Source organism: Podarcis gaigeae (assembly GCF_964106915.1).
Source record: "Podarcis gaigeae genome assembly, chromosome: 4".
Taxonomy (NCBI): Eukaryota; Metazoa; Chordata; class Lepidosauria; order Squamata; family Lacertidae; genus Podarcis; species Podarcis gaigeae.
The window spans coordinates 32,506,788-32,531,322 of record NC_139677.1 but is presented as its reverse complement, the minus strand read 5'-3'; the positions used below and the strand labels follow the sequence as shown (position 1 = coordinate 32,531,322).

At 43.2% G+C, this 24,535-nt stretch overlaps 1 protein-coding gene across 1 annotated transcript; it reads left to right on the top strand.

The window, feature by feature from the left end:
- Nucleotides 1–1,285: 1,285 nt before the first annotated feature.
- Nucleotides 1,286–23,086, top strand: IL18RAP (interleukin 18 receptor accessory protein). Its single transcript, XM_083735580.1, has 12 exons — nucleotides 1,286–1,517; nucleotides 5,131–5,282; nucleotides 6,140–6,410; nucleotides 6,948–7,119; nucleotides 9,115–9,292; nucleotides 10,005–10,073; nucleotides 11,650–11,764; nucleotides 13,491–13,648; nucleotides 14,017–14,157; nucleotides 18,992–19,162; nucleotides 20,475–21,251; nucleotides 21,623–23,086. Exons 2-11 carry the CDS (start codon nucleotides 5,219–5,221, stop codon nucleotides 20,915–20,917), a joined length of 1,782 nt encoding a protein of 593 aa, XP_083591706.1. The 5' UTR covers nucleotides 1,286–1,517; nucleotides 5,131–5,218; the 3' UTR covers nucleotides 20,918–21,251; nucleotides 21,623–23,086.
- The last annotated feature ends 1,449 nt before the right edge of the window (nucleotides 23,087–24,535 follow it).

Here is a 24,535-nt window from a genome sequence, read left to right as displayed (position 1 = left end):
GCAAACTGAATCAGATTTCTCCCCCATCCCTAATTTTCATTATTAATCCATATGACCGGCCCTCAATACATTTTTATGTACGGCTTACAAAACAATCATGCAATATCTAAAAATACAGAATAGAATTCTTAAAACAGCACAGTAAAAATAACAACATAAAACTTTCCCTAGTGAGGACAGAGTAAATACTTTTTAGTTTGGCTTAAAATACAAATTTAAAAGGCCTGTGTAAATAAAATGGTCTTCAGCAGGTGCTGTAAAGAAGGTTCCAGATTAGCCTCTATGGGAAAGCTGTTCTATTACCAGGGGGCCACCACTGAGAAGACCCTCTCTGTTGTAACCACCAATTTAATTGACTTGATGGCAAATTGAGCTGTGCATCCAGAGAGTATCTTGGGTAGGTATATGGAGGAGAACTGTAGTTTCTACCCACAAAGCTACAGTGCCCAGCGCATTTAAGAACCTCCTGTTCCCATGATTCTTTGGGGGGGGGAGATCATGTGCTTCAAATGTAGGCTGTGGGTCTTCAGTTTTTCAGGCTCCCTCTTTCACTTGCAAAGTCAGAATGATGGCACTGTTGAGATCATGCCCACAGACTCCTTTTATCAATATTGAGGCTCCCTCGAAGGCCAGAAGCCTGTCTGTAATTTGATAATTTATTGTACAAGGATGAAAAAGCAAGAGGGAGAGGAATGCTCAATACCTTCATCTTTTCCCACCCTTACACAGTTGTACCTTGGATCCCGAACGCCCTGGTACTCAGATGTTTGGCTCCCGAAACCCAGAAGCGACTGTTCGGTTTGTGAACATTCTTTGGAACCTGAACGTCCGATGGGGCTCTCGTGGCTTCCAATTGGCTGCAGGAGCTTCCTGCAGCCAATCGGAAGCAGCGCTTTGGTTTCCGAACGTTTTGGAAGTCGAATGGACTTCCAGAACGGATTCTGTTTGACTTCCAAGGTACGACTGTACATTGAAATAAAAATAGTTGTGTAATATGCTTTTCGTTTCAGGGCAGAATTGCAAGGATCCATTGCTCGTGTGAAAGGGCAAGAGAGGATTCACTCAGTGCCTTTCCCAATTGTCAGAAATGACCAACTCACATCATGTTTCACTTCAGAGGTCCAGAACTAGATGCCAGTTGGTGACCTGGGACAATGAACTGAAGGGAGAAGGATAGGGAGGGGGAAAGTGGGGTGGGGGAGAGAAAACACGGCAAAGGAAGCCTCTATTGGTCTACACCCTTCATTACTGATTGCAAATTTAGGAAGTGTAAGGGGAAGCAATGTTGTTGCAAACTTGAACACTTTTCACATAGTAGCAGTGTGTTGTAACCATGTTTCTTACACTGTTTTCCCCTGCCCCTTTTACAAGAAAAGTTGCTGGAAATGTGTACTTGATGAAAAAAAAGAAAAAGAAGAGGTGATGAGGCAAAGGAAATTCTGATTGAAAGGAAACTCACACGCTATATCCATTTGAGAGCTAACCACAGCTCTTAACACAGCTGCGTAGATGCAGAGGTAAGATAGCCTTCTCAGATAACAGTCTCTTTTCAGAATGCAAAACTTTTAATATTATTGTTCTCTGATTACTTTTCAGCAAACCTTTCTATTTACTTAAGCTGAAGAGGTTTATTTTCTGAATGTCTATTTCTCTTTCCTGTTTGCCACTGAGAATTATATTTCAGGGGTGATCGTGATTCCCCACTTTCTGTAAGTGAATGGAAAGAAATCTATAGGGCTTTGCAGAGGGAATATCACAGAGTGTTAAAAGCCTCTTTATAATAGCTGATTCATGTGCTGGCATCCTTTATTACAAAATGTGAAGTAAAAGTAAGGCTCTCTGTAAATGGGTGATGTAAATGCTATCTGGACAGTCCCCCTCCCTGAGTTGTTTAGTGGAGAATTTAAATTATAATCAAATTTACCTCCCCCTTTTAACATTCTACTCTAACGCTGTCTTGCAATAAATATTCTGAAACTGTAATACTGGCTTTGTATTCCAATACACCAGTCACATATGTTCATTTCACCATAATACCCTAATAGAGCGATTTGACGCATGTCTGTCTGAAGTTCAGAGGGACTTAATTGCCTGCAAGGGGGCAGGAAGTGTACATAGGGTTGCAGCCTAAGATTTCTCCAATACCTTTTTTAGTATTTTGAATGAAAGCTATAATACCATCCTATTTCAGAAGACAATTATTTATTATTTTATTTTATTTACTAGATTTATATACCGCCCTTCAACATAAGTTCTCAGGGAGGTGCACAGAATAAAATACAGGACAAAAACAAGTAAATAAGCTATTCAGTCTATTTATTAGATTTAGATATATAATCTTAAATGACAGATAAAGATGCCACTGGGTTCGCCAGTGAAACATTTCCTTGCGATGTAGGAAGAGCAATTATTTACCTTAGTATTTTGTAGCACCCCACTAAAGTAATAAACATTGTCTTTCTCAGCAATCCCAAAGGCAACACAGTATCCGTGGTTTTTTCCATATTATAGATGGTGAAAGCCAATTGACAGCAGAACCCAGAAAATCCAATGGCTAAACCAAACTCAGAACCTGGAACTTCCAGGTTTATAGAGTGTGCTCTTAATAACCACACCAAACTTGTACTTGTTATGGGAACATTGGTTCACCTAGCTCAGTATTCTTATTTTTTTAAAAAAACACAAATTTTATTTGGTTTTTAAATAAATACAAATACAATTGCCTGGACTGAATGCTTTGCATAAGCCCCTACTTTTACATAAAGCTGTCTCTGGGTTTTTTGACAAAACGCTTTTCACAGTCCTAACTGTGATGGCAGGGATCAAACTTGGGAACATGCACCTAGCCTCCTATCAGCTGCAATGCTGTGCTTATCAGAAGGGAGAGAGGTGAAGTGAGAGCCGCTGCTGTTCCTGCCTTGCATTGACCTTCCAACCACCACACCCTTCCTCCCATCTCTGCCAGAAAGCACTGTGTGATGCAGCCAAGGGGAGGTCAGGTGTGTGGCAATACACTTCCTTGCCTGCTGTCTGTGTTGGGACCTGCAGAACAGCTGCTCTGTCCCTGAGCTCTGGCACTTAATCTCTGTAGGTGGTTCTACAACAATGTTCTTCAAGGTTTACTCTGGAGAATGTGAGATTCCTTGGAAGCTTCTGGGTGATGGCTGATGCTTCCTTGAAAGGCAGACTGCTGAACAGCCACCTTCTCCTGTAATGTGCAGCTACGGTGTGTGTGTGTGTGTGTGTGTGTGTGTGTGTGTGTGTGTTCAGTGACTGCTGGGCCTGAGCCAAAACAGCAGCCGTACTTTGGGACATTCTGTTTTGTTTGTTTTTTAGAATTTTTTTAAACTAGGAATTTAGACAGAGCATATTATCTTAAACATATCATCCTTAATTCCCCCCCTTTCCCCTCTCCCCCTCCCATAAAACAACCCACACACCCTCCCCACCCTACCCTGACTTCCCTCAGTTCCTATCTCTGGTTACTCTATAAATGCTATTATCTGCATGTTACAAAATTGTATAAATCCTTAATTTGTCTAACTGGTTATTATCAATAAAAAGCTTGTGAGTGTTTATTCAAAGCCTGCCAAGGAGTCCAATTCACTTTGTTGGAGCTTTAGAAACTTTGTAAAAGGTTCCCATTCATCTTTAAAGTCACAGTTATCCTTGTCCTGTAATTTATGTGTCAGTTTTGCCAGTTCTGCATAGTCCATCAATTTCTCTTACCATAATTCCTTACTCGGGATTTCCTCGTTCTTCCATCCTTGTGCTATTAAGACTCTCGCCGCAGTTGTCGCACACATGACAATATTTTTCAACTTCTTTGGCATACTTTGGGACATTCTGGATATTTTTCAAGGCGGGCAGAATTGGTGAATTGCTGGGAGGTGTTGCTCCTTCCCTTCCCTTTCTGAAACAAAATTCTCTAGGGGTTTTGCAAAATGGAAAGCAGCTCCTGGGAAGGAGGAATCATGTGCAGGAGCCGAGGCTAAGAGCCAGAGATTCTGCTTAGCTGAGCAGGTCCAACCTGATATGATGGGGAGATTACAGAACTAAGCTGTAGCAGGTATAATACTTTCTTTACAGAAGAGGTGCAGAGCCTATGGCCCTCCAAATGTTCCTGCTCTGCAACTCCATCACCCCTAGAAAGATCTGATGGGAGTTGAAATCCAATATTGGATATACAACAGGGTTCCTACCCCCTGACTTTCCCCACCACAAAGCCCCTCCCGAACTACGGAGGGGGGGGGGTTTGCGGGCGCGCGCCCCCACCCGCATTATCGCGGGGCTATCCCAGCCCCGCGGGATCCAGTGGGCTCATGCATATTCATTTTGGCAGCGCCAGCCAATGGCTGGCACCGGGGGCAGGTCTAACGGGAGGGCACTTAAGGTCGGGGCAGCCTAGGCTCGCCCCTTTTCCTCCTCGGCAGCTTCAGCGATGTCCCACCCACCCACCCTTTAGGCAGGCTCTTGGACTTTGCTATGGGCTTCGGCTGGTCGCCACAAGGGGCCTGGTAGGAGTTTTTCCATTTGGCTAATTGGCTGTATTTTGGAGCCACTTGGTTTTTTCGCCTACCTCGTAGCAAACGTCACAACTTTCTGGTTTTGGCGGTTAGGCATTGGCCAGGGTATTGTTATGCAAATGAGTTCGGGGGGGAGGATCGCCATCACCTCCCCCATAGCTTGGAGGGTAGTTCGTTAAAGGACTCCGGGGGGCGTCGCCTCGTCCGAAACCTACGGAGGCTAGGGCCTAAAGCGCGCTCCCGAGCGGTAACCCCTTGGGGAGCGCCTACGGATGTACATCTGGGGGGCTCCCCCTGTTGGTGATTAACCCTCCCCGGTTAGACCGGTTAGTCTGTTAGGGGCCAATGCCTAAAAGCCAATACCGCTCTTACCTGTAATCAATAAAGTTGTGGCCATTTTCGCCCATTAACCTTAATTCTGGTCTCCGGTGTCTTTATTTACTTCATCTGCGGGGGGGCGGGGGCGGGTATCGCCACGCAAACCCCTTTCCCATTGGCTATGAAATACTCCTTTTTGCCTGGACTATCTTTCCACCTGGAATGAGTTAGTTTCAAAGAGAGTTGGCCACTTATTGTTTTATTTTCTTTTGTTATGTTTTTACAGCTGTAGAAAATAATCCCAGGGAAATACATCAGGCCACCTCTGCCATGAAGGTTCATTGCCAAACGAAGAAACACAGTGGTAGAAAGCAATGCTAATACTCTGTTATCTTTTTCTGACATTAATGGAAAGAGCAGAAGTCAGAGGTTTTAGAGGTAAGACATTGTGTTATACTCTTCCTTAACATGCTTTAAATGCTCATTTTCAAAGGTGGTACAGTCCTCTCAGCCCGCATTTTCATAGAATCATAGAGCTGGGAGGGTCCCCAAGGGATGTCTAGATCCCTGACCACTGGTCCTGCTAGATAGGGATGATGGGAATTGCAGTCCCAACACAGCTGGAGGGCCAAGTTTGAGGAAGCCTGGTCTACTCCAACCCTATGCAATGCTCACAAGCCATTGCATGTTTTATTCCTGCATTGAAAAGTTTGAAAACTGTCATCTTCTCAGTAGCAGGTTTTTTGATATTGCACCCAATTTTTGCACGGGGAGGCCTTCAAGTAAATGACAACTCAATGTATTTTCTTTGACATTGACTAAGCTAATTGTGGAATTCTATAGCTTAGTCAATGTCAAAGAAAATTCCGCCCCCCTTAATGTCCCTTTCTGCAGGAGCAGGAAGTATGTTGGTTGCCTCCACAATTTTGCATCCTTCACATTGCCTAGGTACCAGTGGAGAATATTCAGATAAAATTCTGCAAAGTTTTCTAAAGGGGCGAGAAGAATAAAAAATCTCAGGGAGCTTACAGACCCCTCCTCCCCACTATTTTATGGTGGGATTCAATCACTTCTTGTCCAAATTAGGCTGCACAGTTAAAGCTGATTTGGAGCTGTTATGAAAGAAACCCAGAATATTTTCTCTTTTTTGTGATAAGTGATGGGAAAATGAAGGCAAATACTTGCTGCAACATCATTTAATCTCCCCACAGTCAAATGCTTGTGGGACAGGTTGTCTGGAATTGACCCAAGAATGGAACTTTTACCTGATTGCACGGATCTCTTTATCTTTTCAGAATGTCTTCGCAAACAACCTGATGTGAAGTACCGGGCCATCAGTGGCCAGGCATTTGTTGTGTCATGTGACGTACCACCAGAGAACCCTGCCTCAATTTTTAACTTTTCTCATCTTCACGAAAGCCAGCTTCAGTGGATCTGGCGATCAAGAGACGGGGGAGACCCAGTGCTTCTCAGAAAAGAAACCATCAACCCCAGACTACAGGGAAATGCCCTATGGTTTAATCCAATAACAGTTCAACATTCTGGAACATATGTCTGCAAGAACAGGTCGGTTGCCATGACACATCTGAGTCAGACCTTTTATGGATGTGTGCACTAGTATTTCGAGAATTCTACGCAGAGCTTATTTTCTTCATCGTATTTTGTTTGAGCAAGCCTACCCAGACATGTAAATTTATTATATATTCTAACATGTACTTTTATTTTTTTTCCATGTATGTTTTTAAACTGCTGATTTTATTTTGAAAATTGTTAGGCTAGCTTGTTTTTTAATGTTGGATGTTATCAGCCATTTTAATGTATATTTTTGATAAACTTTGTAAAGGTTTAGTGGTATGTAAATAAATAACTACCGCTCCCAACTGTCCCAGCCAGCATGGCTATGCTGACTATGGCTAATGGGAGTTGAAGTCCAAACCATATGGAAGGCATCAGACTGGGGAAGCCTGATCAAATATATCTAGTCCAATATATATCAATAAATTGATATATCAATATCAATATATCTAGTCCAGTATATATCACCTTTCACAATCTAGCGTTCTCTGTATGATTTTACATGTGTTTTCTTTTCGTGTCACACAGGAAAAGAAAGTGTGCCAATATTTTCATAGATGTTCAAACAAGGAAGATGGCCAATTGTTCAGATAGTAGTGTGAGTAACTTGAACCTACTTGTTCTCAGAAAAGGAGTTATTCCTTGTCCAGGAAAAAGCTGTTACAGTGATTTTCAGCCGTCAGAAGTGAACTGGTACAAGGTACGGGTGCCACTATCTTTAGAGCACTTTGTTTTATCAATCTGAGTCACACTTACATGCAACAAATATACTTGTGGTGAGTGTGGGTGAGGGAAACTTGCTCTCTGGTAGTGTAATGGGTTGAAACTATTTCCACATACAGTTATTTGATGAATGAATCACTCCGTTGCCTGGACTGGTATCTTGGTAAATGATGGCATGTTGAGAGCACAGTTACAATAAACTTGGAAAGACATGCCCAAGGGTGTTTGGTGAAGTGTGGATATCAAAATTCACCAGTCATTTTTCTAAATATTTTTAAAAGCCTCTTTATTTCCATTTGGTAATTGTTTGCATTATAGATCTTGCTCCAAAGTTAATGCGCTTTTAAAAGACCTTTGAGTCACAGGCTGCAAATAAAATTTGGAACTATAGATCTGTATGGGTATTTCAAGTCAATATTTGAGGTGGTTACCGTGTTCTCATGGTTCCCATTCTATGTTACTTTTGAACCCATGCACAACCCCTCAAAATGCTCTATTTAAAACCCTGTTGTTATGTACTGAAGTTCTCACCCTGGGCCAGCAGGGGGATACTATAGATAGTTATGCAAATAAGGGATCGAAAGTGACGTTCAGTGATTGGATAGTTTTAGAAAATTGTTACAGTTGTGTTGTACTGGAGCTCTATATAAGCAGGCTGACTGAACCCTTCAGTTCAGTTCTGTTCTGGCCTGTGAATAAAGAAGAGCTATTTGAAGAATCGCTGTGTCGTCTGATATGTTCACCCACAACTTAACACCTGTGGCAGGGAAGAGAACATGGGAAGGGATTTGGAGCAGACTTAATGGCTTTCCAACAAGTTTCCTTTCCATCTGGGTTGTTTACACTTGCAAAATGCATGGTAGCCCTTACGGTAGGACTAGGGCTGTGTTGCTCAACCATGTACCCTCAGTCGTGCTTGGACTACAGGTCCCATCATCCTTGACAATTGGCTAGGCTGCTAGGGATAATGGGAGCTTAAATTCCACAGCTTCTGGAGATCCAATCTGAAGATTACTGGACATGGGGAGGAAATGTAAAGTTACTCTTGCAACATCAGCCCTGTGACAGATGTTTAGACTGGTTCAGAAATGGTGGGAGAGGGAGGGAGATGGGTTTGCGAAGGGAGGGAGCAACACTGAAACAGGAAAAGAAGAATCTCCCTACATCTGGGATGGGGAACATCTAGCTTTCCAGGCGTTGTTGAATTCCAACTTCCATCAGACACAGCCAGTGATCCAGAGCTGATGTGAGTTGCAGTCCAGGAACATCTGGAGGGCTGCAGGTTCTCCACTCCTGCTCTACATCCTGCTCTACTCATTTAGCTGCACCTCTTTCATTTTCCTGAGCCATCCCCCCGCCCCCTGAGATGGGGGAGAAAGGGACTGGAGCTATACCAACAAGAGGAAGAGGGGTGCCTCTTTCCCTCACATTGATTCTCCTAGCCATTTTTAAAGTTGTGGAAGATAAAGGGAAGGGGTTGGTAATTTGGGGTAAGGAGGAGTATAGATCAGCTCAATAGATTCAGCCTATGTCAGCTGCCACGGGGACGCAGGTGGCGCTGTGGGTTAAAGCCTCAGCGCCTAGGACTTGCCGATCGAAAGGTCGGCGGTTCGAATCCCTGCGGCGGGGTGCGCTCCCGCTGCTCGGTCCCAGCGCCTGCCAACCTAGCAGTTCGAAAGCACCTCCGGGTGCAAGTAGATAAATAGGGACCACTTACCATCGGGAAGGTAAACGGCGTTTCCGTGTGCGGCTCTGGCTCGCCAGAGCAGCTTCATCACGCTGGCCACGTGACCCGGAAGTGTCTCCGGACAGCGCTGGCCCCTGGCCTCTTGAGTGAGATGGGCGCACAACCCCAGAGTGTGTCAAGACTGGCCCGTACGGGCTGGGGTACCTTTACCTTTACCTTTATGTCAGCTGCCAATTCCTGTTTTACAGAGCATTGCAATGTTTGTTTGCTTGTCTTGCCCCTTAGAATGGATTAAGAGTAAGACTTCAAAAGGACAAAAGACCATCTCTGAGAATTGAGGATGATAGTATAGTATTATATCATGTTTACGATGCAGATAATGGTACTTATGTATGTGATTATACACTGACTGACAACAATACCCAGTGGACCATGAGAACAATAGTAAACGTAACTATCATTGGTAAGTCACTTTATAGCCAGCTTAATAAATGGTACTGATGTAATGCTTTATATTCTGGCACTTGTATTATATTACATTGTCTCCTTTGATTCCCATTTAGTCTCTTCCATTTATATCTTTAAAGAAAAAAATTAATATCTATAAATGTTGTGTAGGTTGGCTGAACCTGTCATATTGGACAATACAAGATTACATTAAATAACTTTACTTGGAAGTAGTAATGTGCTTTGTATCTATTCTACGATATACTGCATCATAAAAAATTCCTAAATCCTTATTAACGCAATATCTTTAATTTGGCCAACTCAAAGGGCACAAAATAGTTCGCAAGTCCTAACAAAGATTTTAGATCCCCACCCCTTAAAAGCTAACACAGCTGCCTTTGCTGTTTGTGTAACTTAGGATATATAGAGCTTTTAAAATATGATGCGTATGCTAATGAATCACCCTGTGACCTATGTATGTGATTTTAAGTTGCTTCCGGGAGCCATAGAAAGTTTCTTTCAGTCTCCATGGAAATAACATGACATGCCTAATTGCACAGTATATCCATTTATGGCTATTTGATGCTCTTCTCCCTCTCCACAAACAAAAAAGTATTTTCTGCAATTTAGTCATTGATTTTCTCACAACATGTTTAATCTGGTTCTTAATTCTACATGCAAAAGGTTCATTGGAAATTCCCTAATGGACCCCTTTTTTCATGTCATAGCACATGACACTATCAATCGCCCAGAGGTTCTGGATCCCTGTGGTGTGAGAATCCTTGAAGTAGAACTTGGTAAGCTGACTATGTTCTTAATTTGTTTTGTAATGTTGGCAATAATCCAGTGCTATTATCAGTGCTATTTTTCTAGAAAAAGAGGTGTTGGAACCCACAATGAACACCTCTCTTGTTGTCTTAGAATGATGCCCACCTGAGAGGTGCCAGAACTGAGTTCTGGTGAGTTCAGGATGAAAAAAAACTCCTGATGATTATTATATCAAATATTATGATATATGACCACTATTGAGTTCATGTCCTGCTTATGGGCTCCTCCTAAGCATTTGATTAGCTCAGGCCTGGCGTAGCAATTGGTCAGAGTGAGGCATCCATCCCTCCAGCACATTGAAGGCAAAATCCATGATGCCATCTTCCCATTTTTTCTCATGTGAGGACGGCGGCCATTTTGGGTGCCATGATTGTGTGCAATTTCGTGCCATGATCCCCCCTGAAAAAGCACCTTTTCGCGGGCACAATACCCCAAAATGCACTTTGGGAGGGGGATTGTGGCACAGAACCATGTGAGATCACAGTGCCCAAAATGGTCACCGTCCTCTCGTGAGGAAAAACAGAATGCCCCAGTTTTTCTGGGACACTTGCTGGGTATGGCAGTTGCCTCAAAAAGTTAGTGCTTTGTGTGGGTGGGTAAGGAGTGGGATAAAGCCTCCGGGCTCCATTTCCAAAAGGTAGAAAATGATGAAGTTGAAGCAGCTCTCCTGGTGAGGCAGAGCTGCAATGCTAGCTTTTCAGCAGACACGTTGTTCCTACTTACTGGGGGGCAGGATGCAGTAACAGGAGCATTGGCACACCAGTGGGAGCACCAGATTGTCTCCATGGCGATGTTTCTCCAGCCTTTCCCCTCTCCCTCCCCATAAGTGGCAGTGACACACCTTCCAGTGAGTTAGGGGACTTCTCCTGCATGCAAAGACAGGCTCTGGTGGATTGCGTGGATGAAACCAATAGTGGGCCCAATGGTCAAATATGCGGTTTCTGCATGCAGTATAGAGGGGCAAATGGGGCTTGTCAAACTGGGAAGGCAGCCCATCTAGAAGAAGGAAAACTCTGATCTGATCCTAAACCCCCGCTGCCTTGCAGAATATCTTCGGGAGGAGGAAAGGCTAAGGTATAAACCCTACACAAATCCAGAGTGGAGTCTCTAAGATGGTTGGGTGGCGTCTTGTACGCCTCCTTCCAGCAATTCCTGCAGCCAAGCTGGTACCAAACATATCGCTCTGCTTTCCTTTGGGTCACATCAGCAAGGCGGGGGGGGGGGGGGATCTTGTCGTTTGAGCAGCCCAGGACCGCCATAAACACTGTTTAGGCTTGTGCCCAGGGAAGGTCATTTTTGTGCTGCCAGCGCAGTGGTTTGACTTCACCCCAGAGACCTACTCCATTGTCTCGCTGGACAGACGGCTTACAACAGCCAACAATATCGCCCTTCATCCGTAGATCTCACAACATGAAAATACAAGAGAAAACACAAAATGCACAGTCGACAACGACAACACAAACCAATAGCCCACATCCCCATGCTTCCACTTCAGATCTAAAAAATGTGCATACATACTGATTTTTACGTGTGGTTTTTCCTCAGGGCAACCGCTTGAGCTCAAATGCCGAGCACAGTTTGGTTTTGAACTAAATGCTTCCTCTTTGATGCAGTGGTACAGAGAAACCGGCGAAAGGAAGCAACTGCTAAAGCAAAAATGGTATGAACAGTCTCCAACTTGAAAACATGTATTTGTAGAATGTAAGCAGCTAGCAAAAGAACAGGAGAGCCAAAAGAGTATTCTTGTTTAGTTTCATACTACAGTTCCCTTCAGCCTATGCCAGCATGGCCAACGATAGAGAATGATAGGTTGGGGAAATCTGTTGTAGCACATGATCAAAATACTAATGTAACTGGAAGAGGATTAGTGAAGGCTCTTCCATGTTTTCCTCTCCTGCCGTAAACAGATGGGATTTCTCTGTTTCCATGTGACTCCAACCTTGGTCTTGGTAGCAGTTCCATAACTGTGAATCTTTAAGTCCTCTTTTTGGGAAAAGGATACAGGGAAGAGGATACAGTAAACTGAATGGGAAGCATGATGCAGTCCAACCTTTGGCTGGAGATCAGCAGTAATGTTTAAGGCAGCAGAATGTTTAAGGGAATGAATTCCCTGGGGAGAGGGGTTGTTGTCAAAGCACTCTAGGAATGGTAGCTGTGTGAGAGGATTGTCTCCTAACAATTCCCAATTGTCCTTAACAAATTACAGTTCTACAGTTCCCATGATACTTTGGGGGTAAGCCATAATTGCTTAAAGTATCATAGAATCGTAGAATTATAGAATTGGGACCCGAAGGATCATCCAGTCCAACCCTCTGCAGTGCAGGAATCTCAGCTAACTCATCTCTTACGTACTAAGCTTAGATCCTAGAACAATAGGCAAGTAGGATCCTAGAATGCAGCAACTGATTGGCTTGCAGGAGAAGACCAATCAGGTTCCAGGAGGAAGTTAATCAGCCTATTAGGCTGGTAGGATTGTAGAATGCAACAACTGATTGGCCTGCAGGAAAAGACCAATCAGGCTCCAGGAGGGAAGCAGAATCAGCCAATCAGACAGGACTCATTGTGTAAATAATGCATATAAAAGCCTTAGGTTTGGGGGGAGACAATTAAATCACTGTTTTACAAGCTGCAATATAGAGCATGAAATCACTACAGGACTCTGAGTATATTTCAGCATCCATGACAGATGGCCATCTAACCTCTGCTTAAAAACTTTCAAGGATTGAAAGCCCACAACTTCCTGAGGGAGACTGTTCCACTCCTTGAAGGGGAACACCATCGATCCTTCTCTGGGTGTCCTCACCAAATGAGGTCCATAGAGTGGCTACTGAAGAGGTGGCCTTTTCAGTGTTGGCACCCTCCTTATGGAACACTCTCTCCAGAGAGGCTTTCCTGGAGCCAAAGTTATGGTTCTTTTTTGTACCAAATGAAGAGCTTTAAAAAAAAAATCTGAATAATTTTCAATGTTTCAAAGTACTTTTTAGATTTGCTGTCCTGGCCTATTTTCCATTGCTGGTTTTAGATTTTATTTTTTATCTTGCATTTTTGTATTTGGTGGCACTATTGTTGCTGTGATTATCTTATTGTTGAGTGGACTATAGACAGGAAGAGTAAATAAACGGAAGCAACAAATGAATATTTTCTAAAGAGTGTGTCCAAGGGCTGTGGGTTCGTCAGCCAGACTCCAGGGGAGACGTTGTAATCCTGTGTTTCCATGAGGCTGGTAAATATGCAACTGCCCTGATTTTTGCAATTTAGGTCATCATCACCTTTATAGAAACCAGAGCCATCACCTGCACAAATATGGGGTTGGTGGCACCAGGGACTACTGTAACTGTGTGAGAATGAATGCTACAAGTGGCTGACAAAAGCATTATTCTATTTAGGGTCAATCCAAAGGAACTAGAAGGCAGCTGCTCTGATCTTGCTTTCAACTTGACCAATTTAACTGAAGAGGATTTAAGCAGCCAGTTCGTCTGCCTGGCTCAAAACTCCATTGGGAACACCACAGGGGTGTTCAGATTTAAGAAGAGAACAGAAAGAGGTAAACCGGCAAACCACCTAGCATGCATTGCTCTTTTATTTTTATTTATTTTACAAGTTACATTTGGGATAATATCGCTGGTCTGCTCCTTGATTAAAATTGCCTTTCCATTTTCTGATCGCCAGAGAGGTTCTTTAAATTGTGACAGCAGGGAGGGGGAACAAGATTAGAAGCTCTGAGATTCTAAACCTGAAAATGATGGTATCATTTTAATTTTTTTTTCACCTGGGAAAGACATTTGGCAGCTCGGTCTTCACATGCCCTACTCTAGCATCTCCTTATCTTCTTACAAACAAAATTTAAGAAGAGAACAAAACAAAACCCACCAAAAATAAACAAATGCTTCTCTTATTTTTGTTTCCTTTTAGCTCTTCACTTCTTGCTCACTTTGTGCTGTTCCATGACAACTGTATTTCTAATCTTTTTGGGAAGCGTGGTGGTTTACCGGCACCGGATTGAAATAGTGCTGTTATATCGGCATTATGTGGCCAAAGGTGAAACTGTCAGCGGTAAGAGTTTGTGTTCTACTTTTCTTACCTTGGCGAACGGTCTGTTCTCTGTTTATTTATGACACATGTATCCCGTGTTTGCTCCAGGAAATGCACAGTGGCATACGAGGTTTCCTTATTTCCTCACAGCAACCCTGTGAGGTAGGTAAGATGGAGAAGTTAGTGACCGGGACAAGATCGCCAGTAGCAGTTTGTGGTGTGCTGTTCACTTGGCTTCCCAAAGCCAAGAGGTAGAGGGTTGGTTGAGGCAGCAGGGAGATGGAAGTGATATGGGAATACAGTGGTGCCTCGGGTTACAGATGCTTCAGTTTACAGACTCCGCTAACCCAGAAATAGTACGTCGGGTTAAGAACTTTGCTTCAGGATGAGAACAGAAATCGTGCTCTGGCGGCGCGGCCCCATTAGCTAAAGTGGTGCTTCAGGTTAAGAACAGTTTCAGGTTGAGAAGACAGACCTCCAGAACGAATTAAGTACTGTATTTTTTGCTCTATAACACACACCCGACCATAACACGCACAAAGTTTTTAGAGGAGGAAAATCCGTAGGCATGCCACCCGTAGGCATTCCCTCCATAAGACGCACAGACATTTCCCCTTACTTTTTAGGAGGAAAAAAGTGAGTGTTATGGTGCAAAAAATACGGTACTTAACCCGAGGTACCACTGTAGTGACAGGACTGCTGGATGGGCTCTGCTGCTGTCTGCACTGCTCTGAGCTCCCTGCTTCCTCACTTCTCTCACTCTAAGCAACCAACAGTGGTACTCGGCTTTGGGAAACAAGGTGCACACTGGTGGCGTTGTGGTCTTGGGCTTGCTGATCAGAAGGTCAGCAGTTTGAATCCCCGCAATGGTGGTGAGCTCCCGTTGCTCTGTCCCAGTTTCTGCCAACCTAGAAGTTCGGAAGCATGCCAGTGAGTGCAAGTAGATAAATAGGTACCGCTGGGGCAGGAAGGTAAACAGCATTTCCTTGCGCTCTGGTTTCCGTCACGGTGTTGCGTTGTGCCAGAAGCGGTTTAGTCCTGCTGGCCACATGACCTGGAAAGCTGTCTGTGGAACAACGCCTGCTCCCTCGGCCTGAAAGCGAGATGAGCGCCGCAACCCCACAGTCGCCTTTGACTGGACTTAACTGTCCAGGGGTCCTTTACCTTTTTACCTTTAACATAAAACCTCATATGTTGTAAGTTTTAAAAATAAATAAATAAATGCAGATTTGGGGAGTGATGAGGCATTAAAAGCATCGGGTAAAAGGTGAACTCAGCTGGATAATGCCAAAACTTTGTGGACAGCAGGATCTAGAATCAATAGACTGAAAGCAGAATGTTGGGGGTGAACAATTAGGGATTGAGAAAAGCTACATTTTTGTACACAGCACCCAAGGCCAGGTCACTTATTCTGGCAGGTGAGGTAAAAAAATCCACAAATGCCTTTCTCCGCCCCCCCCCATGTCAGTAAAAATAACAATAAATTAAATACTATTAATTTTCTGCTCTTCTATGATGCCCTAAATCAACTGCCTGAGGTGATGACCTCACTCTGCCTAATTGTAAGGACCCTGAGAGGTCATGCAAAATTACTAGATTAGTTTGATTAGCTGTCCACTAATGCAAGTTTTGAAAGGATGTATATAGCAGAGTGTTGAGTGGGCGGAACACAATTAGTGGGATTTTACCATGGATTTAGCTTTTGGCTTCTGATTTTGTGCTTATTTTCTTAGAAATCACCCTGCATTTATTTATGACATTTCCTGAATATATAATTTTAAACGACATTATATGCACAGTTGAAGATCTGGGCAATTATAAATTATGAAGTGCATGCTCTGGGGGATTTGAAAAATACTACATGTTAAGGTCATACAATTGGGGACTCTTGATAATAATACCTTTGCTGTCACCTCATGACTCATCATTTGGAAGTGGCAGGGAGGAAAGAAGGGGAAAGTCCTCCGGAAAAGTTGTGTTTCAGTATGAATCAGGCAGCATGACCTCTCAAGGTATACTGCTCAAGGCAGACTCCTAATTTTGTGTGGTGTGGGTGGAGACATACCAGAATGATGAGCAAGATCTTGTTAGTATAGAAAGGCCTGTTTAGCCTAGCATAAAGAAAGCTGAGTGAAGAGACAATTAAGCTCAAGGACAAGGCAGGTGGAAAAAAAAAATAAACCTCATGAAATAAAATGAGGTCAAGAAGCTAGAAGATTTGTAAAACAAAAAACCCTGAAATTCTGAAGAAGAAAGAACAGCTGGGAATCTGTTTTATTTTGAATACAGTTGTACCTTGGTTTTCAAACGCCTTGGGAATCTAATGTTTTGGCTCTCGAACGATCAAAAATCGGAAGTGAGTGTTCTGGTTTTGGAACCCGAATGTCTGACATGGCTTCCGCGGCTTCTGATTGGCTGCAAGACCTTCCTGCAGCCAATCACAGGCTGCACCTTGGTATCTGAACATTTTAGAAGTCAAACGGACTTCCGGAACGGATTCCATTCAACTTTCAAGGTACCACTGTATTTTGCTCTGCCTTCATGGTTATGTTTAGTCCGGAGAAGCTAGGATTAAGAGGAGATATAGCCATCTTCAGATACTGTGTGTGGAGAAGGCTGTCCTGCAGAAGATGGAACAAATTTGTTGTCATTGCTCCAAAGGTGGGACCAGAACGAAGGGGTGGGTGCTGAAAAGAAGCCGATTGTGGTTAAATGTTAGGAGAAACTTCCAATTGCATTGGAAAGTGATGAGCTGTCCTTTGCTGTAGGTATTTAAGCAGAAGCTGGGTGGTCAGGAACGCTGTAGTTTCATCCTGCATTGTAGATACCGCACAGGGAATATGGATAGAAGGATCTGTCAGTTTAAGTTCTCTCAGTTTCTCACTTTCCCAATCTTAAATCCAGTTCCCCACATCTTGACATCAATTTGTCGATTTTTTTTTCAATCCTCATGGAAATTATTTAGCATTTTGGTTGCAATTTCTCCTAATAAACACATTTTTGCATGCAGTTTTGACTTATGTATGCATTGCTGCTAGCAATTTCTCCTAAGCTATACTATTTTCACTGATGTATTAATTTTAATGCATACTTTCTCATAATATATGTATTTTCTGGTTGGAGAACTGCATCGCTAAATTCAAATAAGTGTGAATTTCAGAGGGAGGCTGTGTTTCAGTCCTCATGTTGTTTTGGGTAAGTGCAAACTTGATAAGTTCATCTATCTGAAGTGAATTGATTTTTCTCACCAATTCCTAATCGGGGGTTGGACCATATGACTACCTCGCTCACTTACAGTACTTCTCCAAAATTCTTGCACAGGCAGCTTGTATTTATGAAAGATATTGAAGATACTTTAAAGTATCTAAAACACTCTCTGGAAGACTAGAAAGGTCACTTGCTAATGGCCCAGATTACGTACAAAAGGGGTGGGTGCAAAGGGGTTTCAGGAAACAAAATGTTCTACTTAAGGTTGCAAGGCACATTATTAAAATAGAAATCGTTTCCGCTTTGGGCACAGCATAGATTCCATATAATAGGTCATGACCTATGAAGATACTACATGTGTGGTATGTACATGTTTTGAAATATTGTGGTTGACCACAGTTTCCCAGAATGTGTGCACCATATGTACACACACACACACACACACACACACACACATGTCTGCACAGGGGGTTCACTCAGTTGTCTACAAGGAAGTGACTTTCATGTGAGAAATTTGTGAACAGGTGAAACTTACCTCAGTTTCTTGAACCCCAGCAAAGGTACCTTCGTAGTGTAAGAAACCGACAGTTAATACTCTCTTGTCTTGTAGTGGCCTCTGCTGGTCAAATTAAGAACCAACTATTGTTTGGTGTTTTTAAGGATTCATTTCTGAAAGATGAAGATGCCGCACCCCTGATTTTACTGGGACATCCCGGAATCACAGAAGCCATCCTGGCTTCTGATTGGATCCTGAAATGTCCCGTCTTTTGGCCCTGCACTCTTGCACGAGCCAAAAGATGCACTTTGCCCAGGGTCTTTCACAAGCCAGGTGAGGGGTGAGCACATAATTTTGAGAACCCCAGTGGCAATGTTTGTACTTTTGTGCGGCAGACGGACAGCCGTGTCTCATTGCATACATATGAAGAGAGGAGTGGGTGATTTTTTTTTAACCCTCAGTGTGATTCTTCACACTATGCCTAGCAGGGGTAGCCGGTGCTTTACTCTGTTCTTTATCCTGTTTAATAACATCAGCTTCACTGTTACACTTTGGAGTCCTGTACTGCTAATGAAAAATGTCTAGACACATCAAGAAAATTGATTCAGTTAAACGTGTTGTAAACTTCATACAGGGAAATCCCGTTGGCTAAAGATGGCACTCCACAATGCCATCTGGTGTCAAGGTGTTATAACGCAAATAAAGCGCTTTGTCTTGACTAATGTAGCCGAGTCCCTGCTCTGTTCAATATGGAATAACTAGCTGTTTGGGCCAGGCATATTTGCATCTAGGGTACAGTTCACCCAGAATACCAGAGATGGTGGTTTGACCCAGAGAGGTTATGGCTGAAAGTGAGATTTGAAAGTGAGATGTGTCTGCTTACTGCTAAGAAACGAGGGGGTGGTGGTTTAATATGCCTTTTACTTTTTCGTATTTTCCATTGTGCTTTCAGTAGTACTTTTTACCATCTCTACAGCTGGTCACCTTTAAGAGGAAAAATAAGGGAGATTCAGCAGACTCCTCTTCCATAGCCATGCCCCACTATTTCAGAAAAATGTTGTTGCCTCCCATCTTTTCTCACCTCTCATCTTTCTTTAAAGGATGCTTGCTTCTTCGCTGCTTCATTTAACTTTGTCCTTTACAATTTTTTAGATGGCAAGGAATTTGATGCATTTGTGTCCTGTGCAAAACCAGATCTCCCTGAAGCAGAACAGGCGCTACTCGATGAGGAAACGTTTGCCTTGGAGTTTCTTCCTCAAGTTTTAGAAAACAAATATGAATATAAGCTATGTCTCACTGAACGGGACATCCTTCCAGGAGGAGGTAACATGTCACATAATTGCATAACAATAAAACCAATGCTTCAAACACATATATTTGTGTTAGGAAACTTTATCTGCCCCTAATGTCCATGTGTAGATTTGGATAAACAGCAAAATTGGCATGCCTTCACCTCTCGCTTTCTGTTCTGCTCACTTCGCTATGTCATAGTTGTGGCGCCCTGCAGCGCCCCCTAGGCTTGGCGCCCAGTGCGGCAGAACCATTTGCACTGCCCTAAAATCTACCAGTGCTCCTGTACTGCTTGGAAGAGGGTGATTTTCAATGAGAAAATAGGACAAGGAAGCAGCCACCGAATTTGTGCCTTAGGTTACAATCCTCTACTTTTATTTACCTGGAAGTGAGCTTCATTAAACTCAGTGAGATTTACATTTTTAAATTTTTTTTGTAATTAGCTTTGAGGTTTTTTTTTAAAAAACCACACACAACAACAATAAGGAGCTATATAATTTTAATGAAATAAGATAACTAATACTTCTAACTCACAGACATGCTTATTCTTAGTTCATATGGGATGGAGCAAAGGGTTTGCAAGCACAATTCCTCCCTCTTCCTAAAACACTGTGAAACATTTTATTTCATGCTTTAAGAAAACAGAACAAGACTTGGGTTTGGGAGATGAATTGCAGGTTTTCAGCTTGGAAGGGGTGTTCCTTTATCTCTTTCTCAAGGCTCAAAGACTACAGCTGGTTCATGGTGGGTTTGGAACAGAAACCCTTACTCTGCCCCTTACACAGCCCTTAGAAACAGCTTTTGTGATGGATTGGAGTGTGGTATTGTGTGGCTAGAATGTCAGTCGGAAGTAGGACTGGAATGAGGAACAGGACCTTTTAACATTCCCTTGTCCATCAGGTTTAAAGCACATTCAAGTCAGGAGCCATATAAGCACATTCCAGTTTCTGCCGTTCTTTACCACAGATGTTTTTCATCATCCTTGCATTCACCACTCTGTACCGGGGTATAAGAATATCTGCAGGGAGGCAGCATGTTTTGTATGATAAGTTGGTAATAATATATTGTTATGTACTGAAGTTCTCATCCTGGGCCAGCAGGGGGATACTGTAGATAGTTTTCACCCAGGTCCACATATGCAAATAAGGGATTGAAAGTGACATTCAGTGATTGGATAGTTACAGAAAATGGTTACTGTTGCATTCTAGTGGAGCTCTATATGAGCAGGCTGGCTGAACCCTTCAGTCAGTTCTGTTCTGTGAATAAACAAGAGCTGTTTGAAGAATAGCTGTGTCGTCTGATATGTTCACCCACAACTTAACATATATATATTTTCTTTTCCCAGCATACACTGATGACATTGTAAACGCTGTCAAGAAGAGCAGACGGGTGATTGTGGTGTTAAGTCCAAGTTATGTCAATGGCCCGGCCCTCTTTGAGCTCGAAACAGCCGTCAACACTGTCCTGGAAGATAAGGCAATAAAACTCATCCTAATTCAGTTCAAGTCTTTCCAGGAGCCACAGTCATTACCTCACAATGTGAAGATAGCTCTCAGGGTTTTGCCCAGGGTTACCTGGAAAACATCTGCCTCTCCCACTGTGAATAAGCAATTCTGGAGAAAACTGCTGCGTCACATGCCAGCGAAACATCACAACCGAATTGAGGACAAGTGGTGTTGGTTTCCCCACCTTTGGTTATTGGGCATGGATAAGAAAAACGCCACTGCAGGGAGGACAAACTGGACCCAAAAATGGAGGAAGATTTGGGAAAGAACTTCCCTAAACTGAAGACTTGTCAGGAGAGGGGCTGTAGCTCAATTTATAGAACATGTATCAGATACAGAACCTTCCCTAGCTTTAAAAGGATGTTGGGCTGTGGAGATGAGAAAAGCCTTGACCTGGAACCACAGAGAGCCATTGGCGGTTTAAACAGACTTCATGGCCCAATGGTCAAACATCATATGTTAAAGTGCGGTTATCTTTCACTCATAGTAAAATGGAACTATCCTTATAGAAGTCAGTATTTTGTAATAGTAAAAGGTGCTGAATGCAGTTGAGCTGGGCCATGCTTTTAACAACATAACTATTTATTGATAATTATTACATGCATCAAGGGACGCAGGTGGCGCTGTGGGTAAAAGCCTCAGCGCCTAGGGCTTGCCGATCGAAAGGTCGGTGGTTCGAATCCCTGCGGCGGGGTGCGCTCCCGTTGTTCGGTCCCAGCGCCTGCCAACCTAGCAGTTCGAAAGCACCTCCGGATGCAAGTAGATAAATAGGGACCGCTTACCAGCGGGAAGGTAAACGGCGTTTCTGTGTGCGGCTCTGGCTCGCCAGAGCAGCGATGTCACGCTGGCCACGTGACCCGGAAGTGTCTCCGGACAGCGCTGGCCCCCGGCCTCTTGAGTGAGATGGCCGCACCAACCCCAGAGTCTGGCAAGACTGGCCCGTACGGGCAGGGGTACCTTTATCTTTACCTTTTATTACATGCATCAGGGGGTAAGGCCCACCTGCTGGAATAAACTTTGGACAAACAAGTGTTTTTGTACCATCTCTGATAACTAGAATGAGATTGTGGTTCCCAACTTACAGGCTGTGTTCAGCTTACTCCCTAATAAGTGTATTCATTGGTAAGTCTTAATGGCAGAAATGTGACTTTGGCAGTTTCAAGATAGCAGTTTGTATAATCTAACATTCCAGTTATATGCATGCTTAGTCAGAGGCTAAATATGATCTGTGTAACCCGTTATTATATGGGACGTGGGTGGCACTGTGGTCTAAACCACAGAGCCTAGGACTTGCCAATCAGAAGGTCGGCGGTTCGAATCCCCGCGACAGGGTGAGCTCCCATTGTTCATTCCCTGCTTTGAAAGCACATCAAAGTGCAAGTAGATAAATAGGTACCGCTCTGGCGGGAAGGTAAACGGCGTTTCTGTGCGCTGCTCTGGTTCGCCAGAAGCGGCTTAGTCATGCTGGCCACATGACCCGGAAGCTGTACGCCGGCTCCCTCGGCCAATAAAGTGAGATGAGTGCCACAACCCCAGAGTCGGCCACGACTGGACCTAATGGTCAGAGGTCCCTTTACCTTTACCTTTAACCCCTTATTGTGGACACCTTTACATTGTTGGCAAATTTGACACCACATTGTGCCCTGGCACCCTTGGCATTTGGTTATCATGGAAAGGACTAGAATTTTTAGTAAAGACCTTTTAAGATGCCCTCCTTTCCCTAGGACTCATCTACACTTTCCTTTGTCCCACAATTTCTTCCATTTGGTCTGTGACTTCTAGGCATGCGTCCAACAGGTTTTTCTTTTCTCCTTCCCCAGGAAAACCCTCTGTTTACTGCAAAAAAACCAATGGGCTTTGCTCCGATTCAGCAGTAAGCAGCAAGTTTTTCCAGGCAAAAAACCTCTCCACCCCAAGCCTAGAAGTCACAAATGAAACAGAAGTATGGATGGGGTATGGGAAGTCTGATACCTAGTCCTGCAAGTCACACATCTTTGTCCAATGCGGTCTCTCGCAATTTTTGCTTCCCCTTCTCTTCTCTCGATAAGTGGTGGCACATTTTATGAACAGTCCCGAAGAACAGAGATGACATGATTATAAGCAAGGAAATGCAGTAGGAGCAGTTGGAAAATGGGATGTGTTGTAAGGTTTCCTGAAATTAAGCTGACCATGCAAATTTACAAGGCGTTTTCACATAAGGTAAATTCTCCCATGTTGTGAATATTGCTTTCTTGCAGGAAATTTCATTGACCCTGGTATGCATGGTCACATAGAGAAGCGTTGAACACATGGTGTTGTATGTATATTGTGGAAATCTGGCACTAACTGGGGTACACAGTGTAACAGAAACTTTGCTTTTAGTCCTTTTCCGAAACTACCGTTGAACTGATGAATGCACATGAGAGGAATTCACTCTGCACATTCAAATATACGCACTCTGAATTCAAATATGTCAATTGTGTCCAGATTTATTTAATTATTATCCCACCTTTCTTCCAGGAAGCACAACACAGCTATCCCTCACCTGCAGTTTTATTTTTTTTAATTTTTTTTTAAAAAAACCTTGTGAAGTAGGTCAATCAGAGAGTTATAGTGACTGGTCTAAAGGCAGCTAGTGGGATTCATAGTTGAGTCAGGACTCGAACATCAATCTCCCAGGTCCCAGTTCCACATGTTAACCATGTCACTGGATCTTTAGAGTTATTTCTAACTGCTCTGGCACCCGGAGTGGCACACATGCTGTGCACCCAGGGGCGGGGCTAATATATATATATATATATATATATATATATATATATATATATATAGTGTGTGTGTGTGTGTGCGCGCGCGCGCATAAATTTTTGTAGTAATTCTGATTTCACGTATAATGGATATGTATTTTTTATTTGATTGAATATCTAGAAGGGCATTAAGTTCTTTCTAATAAGATTTGGTTTGAATTATTATTAGTGAATATCAATATACATATCAAGGCTTTGAGATTAGACCACTGAAGAAGCCTGGAGAACTATAGTGGTACCTCGGGTTACATACGCTTCCGGTTACATACGCTTCCGGTTACAGACTCCACTAACCCAGAAATAGTATCTCAGGTTAAGAACTTTGATTCAATATGAGAACAGAAATCGTGCTCTGGCAGCGCAGCGGCAGCAGGAGGCCCCATTAGCTAAAGTGGTGCTTCAGGTTAAGAACAGTTTCAGGTTAAGAACGGACCTGCAGAACAAATTAGGTACTTAACCCGAGGTACCACTGTACTTTGGGAGTGTGCTACCTGCAAGGCCCAGTAAAAGGACCCCATCAGGGATGAACAGCGGCCTCTTGATGACTTGGACTCCAGGGCGAAACAGGTGCAAAACGCCAGCACCCTGTCTACAACTTCATTAACATCCATCTACAACTCCACTAGCATCTCTCGGTATTGTGAACAACACTGAACTTACCTTTTGTTGGTATCTTCATGAACTTGCCTAAAAAGATAAAGAAAACAAAATACTGAGTTAAGCATTTGAAAAATCTATTGAAACCAGACATTAAAAGTTCATTTTAGGCTGGATAGTTCACAGGTTTCTGTGGCTTTGCACAAGGTTTTGTAATTTTTCTCAGAAGATTGATAAAGATTGTGTGCATATTAGTCGCCAACAAGTTGCGTGAGTCATACTACCTGCGAGGCGGGGCTAGCCACCTGCGGGGGCAGAGCGAGCGTCCCAGGGGGGCTGGGCGGCGATGTCACCCCCCTCAGGGATGACACCTGGGTCGGTGCACATGATTGTTGTTTCCACTGTGTCACTGCATGGTTAAACCTATAATAATAATAATAATAATAATAATAATAATAATAATAATAATAATAATTTATTTATACCCGCCCATCTGGCTGGGTTTCCCCAGCTACTCTGGG

What these genes read in the sequence shown, in the direction of transcription:
- IL18RAP (XM_083735580.1), top strand. Translation starts at nt 5,219, where the DNA reads ATGCTAATACTCTGTTATCTTTTTCTGACATTAATGGAAAGAGCAGAA. An exon ending in CAGAAGTGAACTGGTACAAG is followed by an intron (nt 7,120 to 9,114) that starts GTACGGGTGCCA and finishes CTTGCCCCTTAG; the next exon opens with AATGGATTAAGAGTAAGACT. An exon ending in CAACTGCTAAAGCAAAAATG is followed by an intron (nt 11,765 to 13,490) that starts GTATGAACAGTC and finishes TATTCTATTTAG; the next exon opens with GGTCAATCCAAAGGAACTAG.